The following is a 21,324-nucleotide window of genomic DNA, read 5'->3' as shown; positions in this document are numbered from 1 at the left end:
GCAGGTCCACAATAAAAATGAACCTCCGGGCTCCTGCGCCTCTACAGCGATGGGGAACCACAGTCACTGCCATTTTATTTCATGAGAACCATTGACATTGCTAGAAGCAGAATTGTGATTTTGGCACTTTTAATTTTCTACAGATAAGATAACTAACGTACAAGCAGATCCTATGTTCTGTCCAGGATCACACAGTGTATTCGAATTTAAACTATATAATTCGAGTGCAGGCCTCTTGTTCCTCATCATAAAACTATGCCAGTAGATGAAATATTGCTACATTCACTGCACCCAGTGTGACTGCTTCCTGTGGTGGGAGAGCTGTACAGTGGGGTTTGGGGGAGGGGATCTTGAACCCTTGACGTAGACTAGTCTGTGAAGGGCCCCAAGTCTATAGTCCAAGGTGTGCTGAAGCTGTGTACCCTGCCCTCTCCAGGTCTTACCTCCGTGTTTCTTCCTCCTTATTTTGGTCAGGATTAGTAGCTGAATGAAGCTTTAATGACCGGTTTGCATATATATATTCTGATCTATAGCCTCCAATGGCCTCATGTACTGAACATAGCACCTTGAATGTGATGCTTGGATCCAGTACAAGAGCTCTGTTGGGTTTGGTGAGATGTGGTGTCTTTATGTTGAATTCAGGAACAATCGCAGTGCCTGGTTCTGGATCCCGAGCGGTTCCTCTACGTCCTTCACTGCTGCGATGTGGTTGATACCGCAGAAAAGCAGATGGAAGAGTGCGATGCTCTTCCCTTTTACAAGTGGCAGGAAGTTTGCAGCTTTGGGAGGACCATCCTATAAGTTATGAGCTCGTATGTGGCTTGCTATACAACTACTGATGTCTGATGACTGAAGGAGAGGCTTGGAATCCAAGTAATAACTGATAGTTCAGCTCAGGTGGCCATTCAAAGAGTCTCATTCCATATCTCGTAGGCTCCTTGACCAGGGTTGGGTAACTCTCCTTCGTACAGAAGGGGTTTACATCAGATGGTCGTCTGAAAGGTCTCATTGCACCTCTTGTCTCTCCTTCCTCCAGAAGGTAGCTCAGATGTTCGGCGAAGGGTCTGACTCCATCTGTGGTGTCCCCATTCTCCTGAAGGTGTTTAGTACAGATGGTCATTCGAAGGGTCTGTTTGCACCTCTGGTGTCCCCTTAATCCTGAAGGTGTTAAGTACAGATGGTCATTCGAAGGGTCTGACTGCATCTCTGGTGTCCCCTTTATCCTGAAGGTGTTTAGTACAGATGGTCATTCAAAGGGTCTGACTCCATCTCCGGTGTCCCCTTATCCTGAAGGTGTTTAGTACAGATGGTCATTCGAAGGGTCTGACTGCATCTCTGGTATCCCCTTTATCCTGAAGGTGTTTAGTACAGATGGTCATTCGAAGGGTCTGGCTGCATCTCTGGTGTCCCCTTTATCCTGAAGGTGTTTAGTACAGATGGTCATTCGAAGGGTCTGGCTGCATCTCTGGTGTCCCCTTTATCCTGAAGGTCTTTAGTACAGATGGTCATTCGAAGGGTCTGACTGCATCTCTGGTGTCCCCTTTATCCTGAAGGTGTTTAGTACAGATGGTCATTTGAAGGGTCTGACTCCATCTCTGGTGTCCCCTTTATCCTGAAGGTGTTTAGTACAGATGGTCATTCGAAGGGTCTGACTCCATCTCTGGTGTCCCCTTTATCCTGAAGGTGTTTAGTACAGATGGTCATTCGAAGGGTCTGGCTGCATCTCTGGTGTCCCCTTTCTCCTGAAGGCGTTTAGTACAGATAGTCATTCGAAGGGTCTGACTCCATCTCTGGTGTCCCCTTTATCCTGAAGGTGTTTAGTACAGATGGTCATTCAAAGGGTCTGTTTGCATCTCTGGTGTCCCCTTTATCCTGAAGGTGTTTAGTACAGATGGTCATTCGAAGGGTCTGACTGCATCTTTGGTGTCCCCTTTATCCTGAAGGTGTTTAGTACAGATGGTCATTTGAAGGGTCTGACTCCATCTCTGGTGTCCCCTTTATCCTGAAGGTGTTTAGCTCAGATGGTCATTCGAAGGGTCTGATTGCATCTCTGGTGTCCCCTTTATCCTGAAGGTGTTTAGTACAGATGGTCATTCGAAGGGTCTGACTGCATCTCTGGTGTCCCCTTTATCCTGAAGGTGTTTAGTACAGATGGTCATTCGAAGGGTCTGACTCCATCTCTGGTGTCCCCTTTATCCTGAAGGTGTTTAGTACAGATGGTCATTCAAAGGGTCTGTTTGCATCTCTGGTGTCCCCTCTATCCTGAAGGTGTTTAGTACAGATGGTCATTCGAAGGGTCCGACTCCATCTCTGGTGTCCCCTTTATCCTGAAGGTGTTTAGTACAGATGGTCATTCGAAGGGTCTGACTGCATCTCTGGTGTCCCCTTTATCCTGAAGGTGTTTAGTACAGATGGTCATTCGAAGGGTCTGATTGCACCTCTGGTGTCCCCTTTATCCTGAAGGTGTTTAGAACAGATGGTCATTTGAAGGGTCTGATTGCATTTCTGGTGTCCCCTTTATCCTGAAGGTGTTTAGTACAGATGGTCATTCGAAGGGTCTGACTCCATCTCTGGTGTCCCCTTTATCCTGAAGGTGTTTAGTACAGATGGTCATTTGAAGGGTCTGATTGCACCTCTGGTGTCCCCTTTACCCTGAAGGTGTTTAGTACAGATGGTCATTCAAAGGCTCTGATTGCATCTCTGGTGTCCCCTTTATCCTGAAGGTGTTTAGTACAGAAGGTCATTCGAAGGGTCTGACTGCATCTCTGGTGTCCCGTTTATCCTGAAGGTGTTTAGTACAGATGGTCATTCGAAGGGTCTGACTGCATCTCTGGTGTCCCCTTTATCCTGAAGGTGTTTAGTACAGATGGTCATTCAAAGGGTCTGTTTGCATCTCTGGTGTCCCCTTTATCCTGAAGGTGTTTAGTACAGATGGTCATTCGAAGTGTCTGACTGCATCTCTGGTGTCCCCTTTATCCTGAAGATGTTTAGTACAGATGTGCAGGTGTGGAGGGGGTAGGTAGGGCCTAAACTAATGAGGTTTGTGGTTTTGAGACTTCCTTGACAGCTCTGGTACTGCTCTCTGTGGATAGATACAGATGAGCAGGAGGTAGTGGCACGTGCGGCCAAAGTCAAGTGGATATCTAGGTGAAGAAAGTGTCCTCCGTTTGCACGGCTGCAGGTCCACAATAAAAATGAACCTCCGGGCTCCTGCGCCTCTACAGCGATGGGGAACCACAGTCACTGCCATTTTATTTCATGAGAACCATTGACATTGCTAGAAGCAGAATTGTGATTTTGGCACTTTTAATTTTCTACAGATAAGATAACTAACGTACAGGCAGATCCTATGTTTTGTCCAGGATCACACAGTGGATTCGAATTTAAACTATATAATTCGAGTGCAGGCCTCTTGTTCCTCATCATAAAACTATGCCAGTAGATGAAATGTTGCTACATTCACTGCACCCAGTGTGACTGCTTCCTGTGGTGGGAGAGCTGTACAGTGGGGTTTGGGGGAGGGGATCTTGAACCCTTGACGTAGACTAGTCTGTGAAGGGCCCCAAGTCTATAGTCCAAGGTGTGCTGAAGCTGTGTACCCTGCCCTCTCCAGGTCTTACCTCCGTGTTTCTTCCTCCTGATTTTGGTCAGGATTAGTAGCTGAATGAAGCTTTAATGACCGGTTTGCATATATATATATATATATATATATATATATATATTCTGATCTATAGCCTCCAATGGCCTCATGTACTGAACATAGCACCTTGAATGTGATGCTTGGATCGAGTACAAGAGCTCTGTTGGGTTTGGTGAGATGTGGTGTCTTTATGTTGAATTCAGGAACAATCGCAGTGCCTGGTTCTGGATCCCGAGCGGTTCCTCTACGTCCTTCACTGCTGCGATGTGGACGATACCGCAGAAAAGCAGATGGAAGAGTGCGATGCTCTTGCCTTTTACAAGTGGCAGGAAGTTTGCAGCTTTGGGAGGACCATCCTATAAGTTATGAGCTCTTATGTGGCTTGCTATACAACTACTGATGTCTGATGACTGAAGGAGAGGCTTGGAATCCAAGTAATAACTGATAGTTCAGCTCAGGTAGCCATTCAAAGAGTCTCATTCCATATCTCGTAGGCTCCTTGACCAGGGTTGGGTAACTCTCCTTCGTACAGAAGGGGTTTACATCAGATGGTCGTCTGAAAGGTCTCATTGCACCTCTTGTCTCTCCTTCCTCCAGAAGGTAGCTCAGATGCTCGGCGAAGGGTCTGACTCCATCTGTGGTGTCCCCATTCTCCTGAAGGTGTTTAGTACAGATGGTCATTCGAAGGGTCTGTTTGCACCTCTGGTGTCCCCTTAATCCTGAAGGTGTTAAGTACAGATGGTCATTCGAAGGGTCTGACTGCATCTCTGGTGTCCCCTTTATCCTGAAGGTGTTTAGTACAGATGGTCATTCGAAGGGTCTGACTCCATCTCCGGTGTCCCCTTATCCTGAAGGTGTTTAGTACAGATGGTCATTCGAAGGGTCTGATTGCATCTCTGGTATCCCCTTAATCCTGAAGGTGTTAAGTACAGATGGTCATTCGAAGGGTCTGACTGCATCTCTGGTATCCCCTTTATCCTGAAGGTGTTTAGTACAGATGGTCATTCGAAGGGTCTGGCTGCATCTCTGGTGTCCCCTTTATCCTGAAGGTGTTTAGTACAGATGGTCATTCGAAGGGTCTGACTCCATCTCTGGTGTCCCCTTTATCCTGAAGGTGTTTAGTACAGATGGTCATTCGAAGGGTCTGACTCCATCTCTGGTGTCCCCTTTATCCTGAAGGTGTTTAGTACAGATGGTCATTCGAAGGGTCTGGCTGCATCTCTGGTGTCCCCTTTATCCTGAAGGTGTTTAGTACAGATGGTAATTCGAAGGGTCTGGCTGTATCTCTGGTGTCCCCTTTATCCTGAAGGTGTTTAGTACAGATGGTAATTCGAAGGGTCTGGCTGTATCTCTGGTGTCCCCTTTATCCTGAAGGTGTTTAGTACAGATGGTCATTCGAAGGGTCTGACTGCATCTCTGGTGTCCCCTTTATCCTGAAGGTGTTTAGTACAGATGGTCATTTGAAGGGTCTGACTCCATCTCTGGTGTCCCCTTTATCCTGAAGGTGTTTAGCACAGATGGTCATTCGAAGGGTCTGATTGCATCTCTGGTGTCCCCTTTATCCTGAAGGTGTTTAGTACAGATGGTCATTCGAAGGGTCTGACTGCATCTCTGGTGTCCCCTTTATCCTGAAGGTGTTTAGTACAGATGGTCATTCGAAGGGTCTGACTCCATCTCTGGTGTCCCCTTTATCCTGAAGGTGTTTAGTACAGATGGTCATTCGAAGGGTCTGACTGCATCTCTGGTGTCCCCTTTTTCCTGAAGGTGTTTAGTACAGATGGTCATTCGAAGGGTCTGATTGCACCTCTGGTGTCCCCTTTATCCTGAAGGTGTTTAGTACAGATGGTCATTTAAAGGGTCTGATTGCATTTCTGGTGTCCCCTTTATCCTGAAGGTGTTTAGTACAGATGGTCATTCGAAGGGTATGACTCCATCTCTGGTGTCCCCTTTATCCTGAAGGTGTTTAGTACAGATGGTCATTTGAAGGGTCTGATTGCACCTCTGGTGTCCCCTTTATCCTGAAGGTGTTTAGTACAGATGGTCATTCGAAGGGTCTGATTGCATTTCTTGTGTGCCCTTTATCATGAAGGTGTTTAGTACAGATGGTCATACAAAGGGTCTGATTGCATCTCTGGTGTCCCCTTTATCCTGAAGGTGTTTAGTACAGAAGGTCATTCGAAGGGTTTGATTGCATCTCTGGTGTTCCCTTTATCCTGAAGGTGTTTAGTACAGAAGGTCATTCGAAGGGTCTGACTGCATCTCTGGTGTCCCCTTTATCCTGAAGGTGTTTAGTACAGATGGTCATTTGAAGGGTCTGATTGCACCTCTGGTGTCCCCTTTACCCTGAAGGTGTTTAGTACAGATGGTCATTCGAAGGGTCTGATTGCATTTCTTGTGTGCCCTTTATCCTGAAGATGTTTAGTACAGATGGTCATTCAAAGGGTCTGATTGCATCTCTGGTGTCCCCTTTATCCTGAAGGTGTTTAGTACAGAAGGTCATTCGAAGGGTCTGACTGCATCTCTGGTGTCCCGTTTATCCTGAAGGTGTTTAGTACAGATGGTCATTCGAAGGGTCTGACTGCATCTCTGGTGTCCCCTTTATCCTGAAGGTGTTTAGTACAGATGGTCATTCAAAGGGTCTGTTTGCATCTCTGGTGTCCCCTTTATCCTGAAGGTGTTTAGTACAGATGGTCATTCGAAGGGTCTGACTGCATCTCTGGTGTCCCCTTTATCCTGAAGGTGTTTAGTACAGATGTGCAGGTGTGGAGGGGGGTAGGTAGGGCGTAAACTAATGAGGTTTGTGGTTTTGAGACTTCCTTGACAGCTCTGGTACTGCTCTCTGTGGATAGATACAGATGAGCAGGAGGTAGTGGCACGTGCGGCCACAGTCACGTGGATATCTAGGTGAAGAAAGTGTCCTCCGTTTGCACGGCTGCAGGTCCACAATAAAAATGAACCTCCGGGCTCCTGCGCCTCTACAGCGATGGGGAACCACAGTCACTGCCATTTTATTTCATGAGAACCATTGACATTGCTAGAAGCAGAATTGTGATTTTGGCACTTTTAATTTTCTACAGATAAGATAACTAACGTACAGGCAGATCCTATGTTTTGTCCAGGATCACACAGTGTATTCGAATTTAAACTATATAATTCGAGTGCAGGCCTCTTGTTCCTCATCATAAAACTATGCCAGTAGATGAAATGTTGCTACATTCACTGCACCCAGTGTGACTGCTTCCTGTGGTGGGAGAGCTGTACAGTGGGGTTTGGAGGAGGGGATCTTGAACCCTTGACATAGACTAGTCTGTGAAGGGCCCCAAGTCTATAGTCCAAGGTGTGCTGAAGCTGTGTACCCTGCCCTCTCCAGGTCTTACCTCCGTGTTTCTTCCTCCTGATTTTGGTCAGGATTAGTAGCTGAATGAAGCTTTAATGACCGGTTTGCATATATTTATATATATATATATATATATATTCTGATCTATAGCCTCCAATGGCCTCATGTACTGAACATAGCACCTTGAATGTGATGCTTGGATCCAGTACAAGAGCTCTGTTGGGTTTGGTGAGATGTGGTGTGTTTATGTTGAATTCAGGAACAATCGCAGTGCCTGGTTCTGGATTCCGAGCGGTTCCTCTACGTCCCTCACTGCTGCGATGTGGTTGATACCGCAGAAAAGCAGATGGAAGAGTGTGATGCTCTTGCCTTTTACAAGTGGCAGGAAGTTTGCAGCTTTGGGAGGACCATCCTATAAGTTATGAGCTCGTATGTGGCTTGCTTTACAACTACTGATGTCTGATGACTGAAGGAGAGGCTTGGAATCCAAGTAATAACTGATAGTTCAGCTCAGGTGGCCATTCAAAGAGTCTCATTCCATATCTCGTAGGCTCCTTGACCAGGGTTGGGTAACTCTCCTTCGTACAGAAGGGGTTTACATCAGATGGGCGTCTGAAAGGTCTCATTGCACCTCTTGTCTCTCCTTCCTCCAGAAGGTAGCTCAGATGTTCGGCGAAGGGTCTGACTCCATCTGTGGTGTCCCCATTCTCCTGAAGGTGTTTAGTACAGATGGTCATTCGAAGGGTCTGATTGCATCTCTGTTGTCCCCTTTATCCTGACGGTGTTTAGTACAGATGGTCATTCGAAGGGTCTGATTGCATCTCTGGTATCCACTTTATCCTGAAGGTGTTTAGTACAGATGGTCATTCGAAGGGTCTGATTGCATCTCTGGTGTCCCCTTTATCCTGACGGTGTTTAGTACAGATGGTCATTCGAAGGGTCTGATTGCATCTCTGGTGTCCCCTTTATCCTGAAGGTGTTTAGTACAGATGGTCATTCGAAGGGTCTGACTGCATCTCTGGTGTCCCCTTTATCCTGAAGGTGTTTAGTACAGATGGTCATTCGAAGGGTCTGGCTCCATCTCTGGTGTCCCCTTTATCCTGAAGGTGCTTAGTACAGACAGTCATTCGAAGGGTCTGATCGCATCTCTGGTGTCCCCTTTATCCTGAAGGTGTTTAGTACAGATGGTCATTCGAAGGGTCTGACTCCATCGCTGGTGTCCCCTTTATCCTGAAGGTGTTTAGTACAGATGGTCATTCGAAGGGTCTGATTGCATCTCTGGTGTCCCCTTTATCCTGAAGGTGTTTAGTACAGATGGTCATTCGAAGGGTCTGACTCCATATCTGGTGTCCCCTTTATCCTGAAGGTGTTTAGTACAGATGGTCATTCGAAGGGTCTGATTGCATCTCTGGTATCCCCTTTATCCTGAAGGTGTTTAGCACAGATGGTCATTCGAAGGATCTGATTGCATCTCTGGTGTCCCCTTTATCCTGAAGGTGTTTAGTACAGATGATCATTCGAAGGGTCTGGCTGCATCTCTGGTGTCCCCTTTATCCTGAAGGTGTTTAGTACAGATGGTCATTCGAAGGGTCTAACTGCATCTCTGGTGTCCCCTTTATCCTGAAGGTGTTTAGTACAGATGGTCATTCGAAGGGTCTGACTCCATCTCTGGTGTTCCCTTTATCCTGAAGGTGTTTAGTACAGATGGTCATTCGAAGGGTCTGACTCCATCTCTGGTATCTCTTTTATGCTGAAGGTGTTTAGTACAGATGGTAATTCGAAGGGTCTGATTCTATCTCTGGTGTCCCCTTTATCCTGAAGGTGTTTAGTACAGATGGTCATTCGAAGGGTCTGATTCTATCTCTGGTGTCCCCTTTATCCTGAAGGTGCTTAGTACAGATGGTCATTCGAAGGGTCTGATTGCATCTCTGTTGTCCCCTTTATCCTGACTTGTTTAGTACAGATGGTCATTCCAAGGGTCTAACTGCATCTCTTGTTTTCTCTGTCACCAGTTTTGAGAAAGTCTCCTTCTTCCATGTGTTTAGTTCAGATGGTTGTTCAAGGATCTGATTGCATCCTTCGTTGACCCCATCACCAGGCTTTGGTAACTCTCCTTCATTCAGAAGTTGTTTAGATCAGTTGGTCGGTTAAAGGATATGATTGCTTCTGCTGCCTCCTCTTCCTCCGGAAGGTGTTTATTTTAGATGGTCATTTGATTGGTATGGTGACTTCTCTTGTAGGCCGTGTCACCAGGCTTCAGTATCTTTCCTTCATACAGAAGGTGTTTGGTTCAGCTGGGCATTAGAATGGTTTGGTTGCTTCTGTTGCACCTCTCTACCTCTGCACCTGTTTCATCCAGAAGGTGTTTGGTTCAGCTGGGCATTAGAATGGGTTGGTTGCTTCTGTTGCACCACTCTACCTCTGCACCTGTTTCATCCAGAAGGTGTTTGGTTCAGCTGGGCATTAGAATGGTTTGGTTGCTTCTGTTGCACCTCTCTACCTCTGCACCTGTTTCATCCAGAAGGTGTTTAGATAAGCTGGTTGTGGAAGGCTCTGTTTGCTTCTGTTGCCTCTTCTTTATACAGAATGTGTTTAGTTCTGATGCTCATTTGAAGGGCCTAGTTGCACCTCTCTGTGGTACTCTCATCTGCATGCCTAATTCTCCTTTACCCAGAAGGCATGCTTCTGTATTCAGTTTTTCCTTCTGATGCTTGTCCTACTTGTCATCACTGTCCATAGGTATTTGCAGCACATCCTGAGTGATCACTTCTGCCTGTGGCCATGTATGGATGGAGAGTAGCTGCAGTGGGAGACATGTTGTGTGGGGTTTCCACTGTAGATGTTTGTGGTGGATCCTGTAGCAGTGACAATGTGGTGGTTCTGTCGCTGTTCATGGGGACGGCTGTGCTGGTGGCTCCAGCCAAGTTCTCCAGGTGGTCTGTAGATCTTAAGGTTGATTGTATCATATGCTGATGATAAACGGCGCTGGATTAAGGTTTCAGGCTGATGCGCGTAAGGGACGAGAGGTGATTCTCTCCAATTCCAGTCATGATACTCTGTCTCCTGAGATGTCTATTTCAGAAATTATGATTATGGCAAATGTTGTGATTTTGCACTACACATCTGAAATAGTGGTGTGCAAAGCCACATAATTTTTGCCACATAAAAACACATATTTCGTGCAAAGCCTAGACAAAAAAATCCATAACTCAGCATGATGGAAAAGCCAAGCACGATAACCGTCCTCATGCAAAATACTCAAGAGTTTCTGCACTACATGGTTGCAGACTACTTGAAAGAATAGGCCAAACAAGGTATGCACTCGATACAAAATACTCAAGAGTGTCTGCACTACATGGTTGCAGACTACTTGAAAGAATAGGCCAAGCGAGCTATGCACTCAGATACAAAATACTCAAGAGTGTCTGCACTACATGGTTGCAGACTACTTGAAAGAAAAGGCCAAGCGAGCTATGCACTCAGATACAAAATACTCAAGAGTGTCTGCACTACATGGTTGCAGAGAACTTGAAAGAAAAGGTCAAACAAGCTAGGCACTTAACCCACAATAGGCCGATGAGTTTCCAGCAACCAACTCGAACTGGAGAGAGCAGACCCACAAGTGTGCAGGAGTAGGAAAGTCTGCAAGATACAGCTAGGCCAATAATTGGGGACTCCACAAGACTGCGCTAGCATGTACTTGGGGCCTTGCTGTGGAACCCCAACTCTATGTGTGGCACTATGTGTTTCTCTCTCTGTGTTCCACATGGTCATTACTTCTCGTGTGAATTTTGACTGAATTGTTATTCGTGTTCATGCACTTATATGTAGTGAATTTTCACTGCTCGCCCATCGTCTTTAAGTTCACCAAACACAGTTAGTTCTACTTACAAAGGAGACGTGGAAGTAAATATGGACTACTATCCAGCCTCCATAATACGAATCACCAAATAAAAAGAATAGACTGAAAGTACTTTTAATGCTATTATAAACAAGCATTGGCAACGCCAATTGGTCTGGCCCTGGCAACTGTGCAATTGTGTTTTTATTTGCTATTTTTTCAACAAAAGTAATATGCAAAACACATGTCAAAATAAAAGAAATAAACTGAAAGCATTCCACTCCTTTTCAAGAAGCTGTTCATATGTGATCTGGCAAAGTTATGTCAGTCACAGGTCAAGACAGACAATAGATGAAGTGGGCTGACCCACTGACACATGCTGCCTGCTCAAGAGAGCTGAAGCAAAATGTGAATGACACTAGAACAAATCAATGCATGAGGAGGGTTGGCTTAAACTCTTCATATGGATACATGTTTATGCTTTCTTATTTGGAATACACGAAGCTGGAGAGAGCGCTAAAACTGTGTGCAGGCCAAACCTAAACATTACTCATTGGTCTTGGAACTTCTTTTGCGTGTGAAAGTGGCAATAGGCAGAACGTATGTGACTATATATATGGATGTAGAACCTCACCCATCAGATGGCATACTTCATCAACACCCCTTGTCAATTCCAGGCGCAAGCTGGATCTTTCTTAGAGTACCTGCGGGAACTAAACCACCCTTCAGAAAATTGATTGACCGCGACCCAGACGCCATTACACCGACGCCGACTTCACATGGTCCGAACTTGATTCCTTTCAGTGCTCACCAGACCATGGGTGCACCCCTAGATGTACCATTTCTCTTGGATTTTTTGCACACCAGTGCTTGGGTGCAACCCTTAATGTAGAATATCCGTGGACAATTACCTTACTCTACCACAGCACCAACAGATTTCTCTGTAATCCGGTCCTAATGATGGCCTGAATTACATACAGGTCGAAACGTCGTCAACCACTCAGCGCACTTTCTGGCGTTCATTGGTTCCTGAAACTTGTTGTGAACTCTGTGTTTCTTAAATTTTTCGGTTTTGCAACCATTTTCTGAATCATACTTTTAGCCCCGTTTTCGCTGTTTCTTACTCTTTGTCACGTGTCACTTGCACGGTTCATTTACTGCTCGACCACTGATGTGCACACAAATGTTTAGTTTACACCTACATGGAATGTAAATAGTGCTGATAATTGTATGAATTATTTTCTAAATATTTAGACCGCTCTATGCAATTTATAGAAACTATTGATGTCTCCTGGTTTCCTTTCTGCTGTAATTGTTGTTTACACTGTACATAATTGCCTACAAATATTACCTGTTGAGACGTTGTTTGTTACTCATCATCACCGCTCTTCATAGACATGCACGGGGGTAGCAGGAGCTCCTAGTATGGCTGGGAGTTCTTTAGAGCATCCAGCGGCTTGCAACGTCCCTGCATTAATGGGACAGGGATAAGCGACAGTCATAGCCTTATTTTTCTGGGAGTGCAAGGGAGCAAAATATAATTAAAATGACCTAAGGTTAGACAAAAAATATTTGTATTGATGTCTTTCTAAAGTAAGATTACCAACTGAGTCTTCTGTGGCTCTTCAAATGTAGGTGGTCAGCACGTTTCTGTCAGTGTACAGCCATGGGGGGATTAGAGACTCTGGCCCCCACAGGGCCCAATGTACTGCCATGAGGGGGTTAGTGGCTCTGGTCCCCGACACGTATAGCGCCTAATGTACTGCCACGAGGGGGATTAGAGACTCTGGCCCCCACAGCGCCTAATGTACTGCCACGAGGGGGATTAGAGACTCTGGCCCCCACAGCGCCTAATGTACTGCCACGAGGGGGTTAGTGGCTCTTGTCCCCGACACGTATAGCGCCTAATGTACTGCCAGGAGTGGGTTAGTGGCTCTGGTCCCCGACACGTATAGCGCCTAATGTACTGCCACGAGGGGGTTAGTGGCTCTGGTCCCCGACATGTATAGCGCCTAATGTACTGCCATGAGGGGGTTAGTGACTCTGGTCCCCGACACGTATAGCGCCTAATGTACTGCCAGGAGGGGATTAGAGACTCTGGTCCCCAACATGTATAGCGCCGAATGTACTGCCAGGAGGGGATTAGAGACTCTGGTCCCCAACACGTATATCGCCTAATGTACTGTCATGAGGGGAAAAGTGGTTCTGGCCCCCCAACACGTATAGCGCCTAATGTACTGCCATGAGAGGGTTAGTGGCTCTGGTCCCCGACATGTATAGCGCCTAATGTACTGCCATGAGGGGATTAGAGACTCTGGTCCCCGACACGTATAGCGCCTAATGTACTGCCATGAGGGGGTTAGTGGTTCTGGCCCCTGACACGTATAGCACCTAATGTACTGCCATGAGAGGATTAGTGGCTCTGGTCCCCGACACGTATAGCGCCTAATGTACTGCCACAAGGGGGTTAGTGGCTCTGGTCCCCGACACATATAGCGCCTAATGTACTGCCTCGAGGGGGTTAGTGGCTCTGGTCCCCGACACGTATAGCGCCTAATGTACTGCCATGTGGGGATTAAAGACTCTGGCCGCCACAGCGCCTAATGTACTGCCATGAGGGGGTTAGTGGCTCTGGTCCCCGACACATATAGCGCCTAATGTACTGCCATGAGGGGGTTAGTGACTCTGGTCCCCGACACGTATAGCGCCTAATGTACTGCCATGTGGGGATTAAAGACTCTGGCCCCCACAGCGCCTAATGTACTGCCACAAGGGGATTAGAGACTCTGGTCCCCGACACATATAACGCCTAATGTACTGCCATGGGGGGATTAAAGACTGAGGCCCCGACATGTATAGCGCCTAATGTACTGCCATAAGGGGTTTAGTGGCTCTGGCCCCCGACACGTATAACGCCTAATGTACTGCCATGGGGGGATTAAAGACTCTGGTCCCCGAAACGTATAGCGCCTAATGTACTGCCATGGGGGGATTAATGAATCTGGCCCCGACATGTATAGCGCCTCATGTACTGCCATGAGGGGGTTAGTGGCTCTGGCCTCAACATGTATAGTGCCTAATGTACTGCCATGAGGGGATTAGAGACTCTGGTCCCCGACATGTATAGTGCCTAATGTACTGCCATGGGGGGGTGATTAGTGGCTCTGGTCCCCGACACGTATAGCGCCTAATATACTGCCACAAGGGGGTTAGTTGCTCTGGTCCCCGACACGTATAGCGCCTTATGTACTGCCATGTGGGCATTAAAGACTCTGGCCCCCACAGCGCCTAATGTACTCCCATGAGGGGGTAAGTGGCTCTGGCCCCTGACACGTATAGCGCCTAATGTACTGCCATGGGGGATTAAAGACTCTGGTCCCCGACACGTATAGCGCCTAATGTACTGCCATGGGGGGATTAAAGACTCTGGCCCCCGACACGTATAGCGCCTAATGTACTGCCATGGGGGGATTAAGGACTCTGGTCCCCGACACGTATAGCGCCTAAGGGACTCCCATGAGGGGGTAAGTGGCTCTGGCCCCAACATGTATAGCGCCTAATGTACTGCCAGGAGGGAATTAGAGACTCTGGTCCCCAACACGTATAGCGCCTAATGTACTGTCATGGGGGGATTAAAGACTCTGGCCCCCGACATGTATAGCGCCTAATGTACTGCAATGAGGGGCTTAGTGGCTCTGGCCCCCGACACGCATAGCGCCTAATATACTGCCATGAGGGGATTAGAGACTCTGGTCCCCGACGTGTATAGCGCCTAATGTACTGCCCTGGAGGGATTAAAGACTCTTGGCCCCACCGCGCCTAATGTACTCCCTTGAGGGGGTAAGTGGCTCTGGCCCCCGACATGTATAGCGCCTAATGTACTGCCATGAGGGGATTAGAGACTCTGGTCCCCGACACATATAACGCCTAATGTACTGCCATGGGGGAATTAAAGACTCTGGCCCCGACATGTATAGCGCCTCATGTACTGCCATGAGGGGGTTAGTGGCTCTGGCCCCCGACACGTATAGCGCCTAATGTACTGCCATGAGGGGATTAGAGACTCTGGTCCCCGACACGTATAGCGCCTAATGTACTGCCTTGGTGGGATTAAGGACTCTGGCCCCGACATGTATAGCGCCTCATGTACTGCAATGAGGGGGTTAGTGGCTCTGGCCCCCGACACGTATAGCGCCTAATGTACTGCGATGAGAGGATTAGTGGCTCTGGTCCCCGACACGTATAGTGCCTAATGTACTGCCACAAGGGGGTTAGTGGCTCTGGTCCCCGACACATATAGCGCCTAATGTACTGCCTCGAGGGGGTTAGTGGCTCTGGTCCCCGACACGTATAGCGCCTAATGTACTGCCTTGGTGGGATTAAAGACTCTGGCCCCGACATGTATAGCGCCTCATGTACTGCAATGAGGGGGTTAGTGGCTCTGGCCCCCGACACGTATAGCGCCTAATGTACTGCCATGGGGGTATTAAAGACTCTGGCCCCCACAGCGCCTAATGTACCCCCATGAGGGGGTAAGTGGCTCTGGTCCCTGACACATATATAGCGTAATGTACTGCTATGAGGGGGTAAGTGGCTCGGGTCCCCGACACATATATCGCCTAACACTACGCACCAGTACATCGGTGTCTGGTGGCTCTGACCATATATGAGAGTTGTAGGAAGATATGCGCCGTGGAAACAGAAGCTGGACCCAAGCGGTACTTGTCACCTTGGTCTGTCTGGCTAAGGCATATTACTCTGGAACGCGGAGAGGGTCAACAGAGCATTCCACTGACACACAGATGCACAATGTGCAGGGAGAGACTCATATGCGACCCGGGAGACATTATCTCTTAGTACAGTTCCCCCATCCTTAAATACATAATGAGGCTGCTGCGCCTCACAGGCACCCCCACATTCAAAACGTAGAAAAGCCCCTCCCACCCTTATGGTTTCATCCTCAATATTGTTCCTGTTCGGACGGTGCTTTGGGGGGTTTGTTGGAGGAAAGGCTTTGACACCCCTCCTGGACCAGAGCGCTGGAGGGTAGATGCACCAGAGCCATGTCTACACCCTCGCGGAAGCACAGGCACCATCTTTGGTTGAAGTTTGTAGGGCTGCAACGTGGGGTACGCCCTCTACTTTTGTGCACTATTACAAAGTGATGCAGGAAATAGACCAGAGGTGGTTTTGGGGTCAAAGAAATAGGGGAGGGTTTGATTCCAAAATACCATAACCTGAGCGATGCAGCAGCCCAACACACATAGAGCCACCGCCCATCCCCAGACCAGCAGCGCAAACCAGGGGTGGGCGGAACTCGTGGACTTTCACTCCACGGAATTCTGTGGAGTCACATAAAAACTCAGCGAGATTCAGCGGAGTTCTGCCAATGGCCGGAGGATATGCAGCTCACGATGCAATTTAGCGCCAGTAGCGCGAGCCGTGCTGAAAATCACCATGAATGGCACCATGCTTTGTACAAGAGGGTGCAGCCATTTGAGTTAATGTTGCTGCCGCTCGAGTAGAATATCTACCCAGGCTGCAGCAAAGCGACTTGAACTGCAGCCCTTTCAGCGCAACTGCCCACAACCACGCGCGACCACCCTCAGGAAATCGCGCCAGGGGACTCCAAATCTCACTTGTGTTTGCAAGCTCACATTTTCAGAAGTCTTGCTTGATAAAAATTCTGCCATGCCACGATTGGCGGAATTTGGCCAGAATTCTGCATTAAAGAGTAATGGGGAGTGACTAAAATGTCACCATTTCCGTGGGCGGGACTAAACATTGCACCCGCCCCTAGTGCAAACGCTCCTCAGTCTGCCACCCAAAAAACCAGCAGTGCTGATACTCATGGACTCACCACACACCCGTAGTCCTATGGCGTGGAAGACACTCACTCTATTTACCACTCAGACACAGATCCGGCGGCATGGACACTCATTCGATCTAGCACTCACCCATAGATGCAGCAGCATGGACACTCATTCGATCTAGCACTCACCCATAGATGCAGCAGCATGGACACTCATGCGATCTAGCACTCACCCATAGATTCAGCAGCATGGACACTCATTCGATCTAGCACTCACCCATAGATCCAGCAGCATGGACACTCATTCGATCTAGCAGTCACCCATAGATGCAGCAGCATGGACACTCATTCGATCTAGCACTCACCCATAGATCCAGCGGCATGGACACTCATTCGATCTAGCACTCACCCATAGATGCAGCGGCATGGACACTCATTCGATCTAGCACTCACCCATAGATGCAGCAGCATGGACACTCATGCGATCTAGCACTCACCCATAGATTCAGCAGCATGGACACTCATTCGATCTAGCACTCACCCATAGATCCAGCAGCATGGACACTCATTCGATCTAGCAGTCACCCATAGATGCAGCAGCATGGACACTCATTCGATCTAGCACTCACCCATAGATCCAGCGGCATGGACACTCATTCGATCTAGCACTCACCCATAGATGCAGCAGCATGGACACTCATTCCATGTAGCACTCACCCATAGATGCAGCAGCATGGACACTCATTCGATCTAGCACTCACCCATAGATGCAGCAGCATGGACACTCATTCCATGTAGCACTCACCCATAGATGCAGCAGCATGGACACTCATTCGATCTAGCACTCACCCGTAGATGCAGCAGCATGGACACTCATTCGATCTAGCAGTCACCCATAGATGCAGCAGCATGGACACTCATTCGATCTAGCACTCACCCATAGATCCAGCAGCATGGACACTCATTCCATCTAGCACTCACCCATAGATGCAGCAGCATGGACACTCATTCCATCTAGCACTCACCCATAGATGCAGCGGCACAGAAACCCCCACCCATGCTCCTCCGAGACAGCCGCCCTCTCCATTTACTTCGCATATATAATGGTGCTGACACTCACAGATCCACCGTCCACCCATAGACCCAGCGACATGGACACTCAAAGCACCACCCACCCATAGACACCGGTGAAGACCCCACTAAGAGAACTCACCGCCCCTCCCTCAGAGAGCAGCCATGAGACAGCGACGCATGGAGAATAAATGTGAGGCTGCATTGTCCCTTAAGAAGACTCGGACAAGTGTCCAAGAGAACACATGGGGCCAGTTCCCGGTAGCATTAATGAGCATAGAGAGTAGTGCGACAGAAGTTATCACTCAGAGGCAAAACTTTCAACTCCCTATTGGTAAAAGCGCAGAAAAGGCACAGTCCTTTCTGTGTATTTGTTTATTTTGTTTATGAATATTTCAAAAAAATTCCCATTTTAAACCAATTTTAGACAGTTGAGTCTAGATACAAAAGCATATGAGAGATGGTGAAACAGTGCTACAGGAGAACTTCAGGACCTACTCTTAAATGCCTCTGCGGATTGGCCCATGTGAACAGAGATAAAGCGCTCCGAAGACTGCCCAGCGCCGAGAAGCAGGGGAAACAGCATGTACAGCACTAGGTAAAAATATGTAACCACATAGCATTTCCCATCGGAATCAGAAACTGCCAGTTCAAGTAGAATGTTTCCTGCCTACAAAAAACACATATGTACTGTAAACATGACGTACCATGACCCATGACAATCTACATGGCTTAGCAGAGCAGATGGAATGTATACATGTATCGCGCCTTAGCTCAGTAAACAGAACGTCACAAGGCACAGAGCTCTTTTTCTTGTTCACCTGCCTGAGTCCAGGCACGTGAGATGCACTCGCCGCATCTCACAGCTCTCTAGTAGGGGTGGGCGCAATTTGCGTCGTTGCGCTATGCAAAGCTCCGCAAAACGGTAAAAAATCTCCGCGAGCATGCAGAGTTCCGCAAACACGCGGAGTTGCTTGTTCTGCCCGTTCGCAATGCTTTTTTCCTGTTTGCGAACGCTGTTTGAGTGCTCGGGGGGAAATATCTCGCGAACATGCATTTTGAAAGCGCGAACAAGCAAAAAGTTCAGTGAAGCCACGGATCTCAGAATTTTTGGCAATTCCGCATTCTCCGCGGAACGCAAAATTATCCAAATCCAGCAAGCGGAACGGAATTTACTGCCCAGGCCTACTCTCTACTCTCTACTCTCTTTCGCGATAATCTCTAGCGCCTAGAGGAGATGTAGCTCACTCACAGCCTAGGCTGTATGAAAAGAACTCTGTTCTACCTGTTACATTTCTGTTCCTTCACAGCCCGCTGACACATTTAGTTGGTAAGGGCTCTATCATTAAAAATATAGCACCTTCGGCAGGCATAGCGGTGCATACTGGCTCCATCAGCGCTCTCTGGACAGTGGCCCACGTCACAGCACCCAGGCTGGAGAGGTGTTAGCAAACAAGCCCGAGGGCACGTGCAGGTGCATAACGGGAGAACAGGGGCAGGGGGCAGGGATCTACCGGCGTTCACTGCTCTAACTGAACCGCTTCCGTCCCTAGGTACCGCACACTGAGTAGCAAAGTGAGCGACGCTCCCCTCACCGGGTGTTCTCTACTTCCAGAGGCACTTCCCGCCATCTCTGGCCCTCGGCTGCACTGTGTGATCTTGTGCTTATTGAGCAGGAGCGTACCAGGCTCTCCTCTCTCCTGACCCCCTTCTTGATACCCACAGGCCTGTCTGCCCCACTCACCTGCACCGTCGCATTGCCCTGCTCGCCCTCCTGGCCGAAGTAAAGCATTAGAAAGGCCGTGGTGGGCACCGAGAGTGCCAGGGTGCTCAGCACGGCGCAGGCCACCAGGGCCAGGCTGGGGCCGCAGCGCCTCTCTGTCTTCGTGTCACTCATCTGGGCTGGTGTCCTGAACTCTGCCCCAGGGCAGTGACACTCAGCTGCGCTGCACCTCGCTTGTAGGTGCAGGAGGGGAGTTGTCATGTACCCAAAGCAGCCCCCCCCCTTGCCCCCGCCTCATCACACCGCCTCGGCTTCAAAGGGACTCGGTGACTTCCTGCCTGCTCAGCGTCCCTCAGCCCGTGGGGTGTGAGGCTGGGTGGGCAGCAGGGAGGAGGCTGTGTGCGGCATGTCGTACTGGGCAAGGTAAGGTGGCACCGCAACTCAGTGGGCTCACTCACGTCCCACAGCTCCGTGGGCTCTCGAACGCACCGCAGCTCCGTGGGCTCTCGCACGCACCACAGCGCAGTGGGCTCACTCACGCACCCATCATAGACATGTGTCTGGCACCTGAGGGACACCGGTTCGATTCTCAGCCTGTCTTCCTTCTAAGACCGCTAAAGTACCATTGTCTCGAGTAATCATTAGGGCCTGTATAATAGCGCCTAGGGATCCGACACGTGGTAGACCGCGCTATATTAAATAACTAGTGCTTATGCACTATTACTTTAATATCAGATTAGCGGTTATGTTGGCTTCTGGTATAGCGCTGTCTGTATATCACTCACGACCCCAAGCGCTAAACGTGCAGGAAAGATAGAAAGGAATGTCCCACAGAGGGTTGACATGAGGAAATATGCGATCGTCAGTGAGGGTGAATTTCCTAAAACCGCTCTTCCTAACAGGAGAGGGGGTGTCATCGACGCTGCCCCCAGGCTCCTGGGCGGCGGGTAAGGGCAAACGAGAAGGGTGGAGCCATAGGAGAGCAGAAGGAGGAAAAATATGGAGAGCAGAGGATGAGCGGGAAGGATGAAAAAAGAGAGAAAGCAGGAAAGGGGGAAGGGTGGAGCATGAGAGGTGGCAGAAGAAAAGGAGGCGCTACCTGTATGAGCAGCAGGAGGCGCTACCTGTATGAGCAGGCCGCCATATTTTAAAGCAAGGGAAGCCATTGTTGAGGGCTGGATCCTGCTTCAGTTGCTAGGATCAGTCGACGTCTCTGAGCAGCTTCTCTCAGGGAGGTCCAGCAGTGCTGGCCCTCTGGGCAGAATCCTCCTACAGAGATACCCCCAGCCGCCCTCTTGCAGTAGGCAAGGTACACTCCTCTCCAAGCAGACCCACAAGGTATCCAGCAGAATATTACAGAGTTATTAAAGTGATGTTCCCAGACCAGGAAGCTCGCGAGCAAAGACACGAACTCAAGCAATTCCCCAACACCATAAGTGCAGTGCTTAATTTGAGCCGGTGGTTTCCGGTGCTCGGCACCAGCTCTAGTGACAGTCCACGGCACGGTGGCACTGTCTGCCTAATTTTGAGATGAGCACAGCAGCATGGTTCAATAAGTCAATAGACATTAACGAAGAACGGTACCTGCCACTCGCCATTATTGCAGCTTTGGGGGGCCTGGAATAGGCTGATTTTTCACACTTGTAGGACTGCGATGGTCAGTAGTTCAGTTGGTTCTGCAGGGGCAAAGGGTGGTGCAGGCTGGAGGGGCCTCCCGAGAAGGGCCCTGGAGCTTACTCTTTTTTTTACAAATTAAGCACTGCATACATGGCATTGCCTACGTTGGTCACTGAGCAGTTCTTGCTGAGAGAGTTTGCGTATTCCATGGGTGCATCCTTGGGACCAACACTTTGTCTGTCCACTGTCAGACAGGTCACCACCGCCCTTGTCTCCAGGTGAT

At 48.7% G+C, this 21,324-nt stretch overlaps 1 protein-coding gene across 1 annotated transcript in view; it reads right to left on the bottom strand.

The window, feature by feature from the left end:
* LOC146830515 (lymphotoxin-beta-like) overlaps positions 1–19,645 on the bottom strand; it is a 76,983-nt gene extending 57,338 nt beyond the window's left edge. Inside the window, exon 1 of the mRNA XM_085604717.1 lies at positions 19,446–19,645. Within this exon, the coding sequence (XP_085460843.1) occupies positions 19,446–19,598 (153 nt within the window). The 5' untranslated portion in view covers positions 19,599–19,645. The remainder of the gene's footprint in view (positions 1–19,445) is intronic.
* Between the last annotated feature and the right edge of the window lie 1,679 nt (positions 19,646–21,324).

Source organism: Triturus cristatus, chromosome 5_1 (assembly GCF_964204655.1).
Source record: "Triturus cristatus chromosome 5_1, aTriCri1.1, whole genome shotgun sequence".
NCBI lineage: Eukaryota > Metazoa > Chordata > Amphibia > Caudata > Salamandridae > Triturus > Triturus cristatus.
This window is presented reverse-complemented; position numbering and strand designations above follow the sequence as displayed.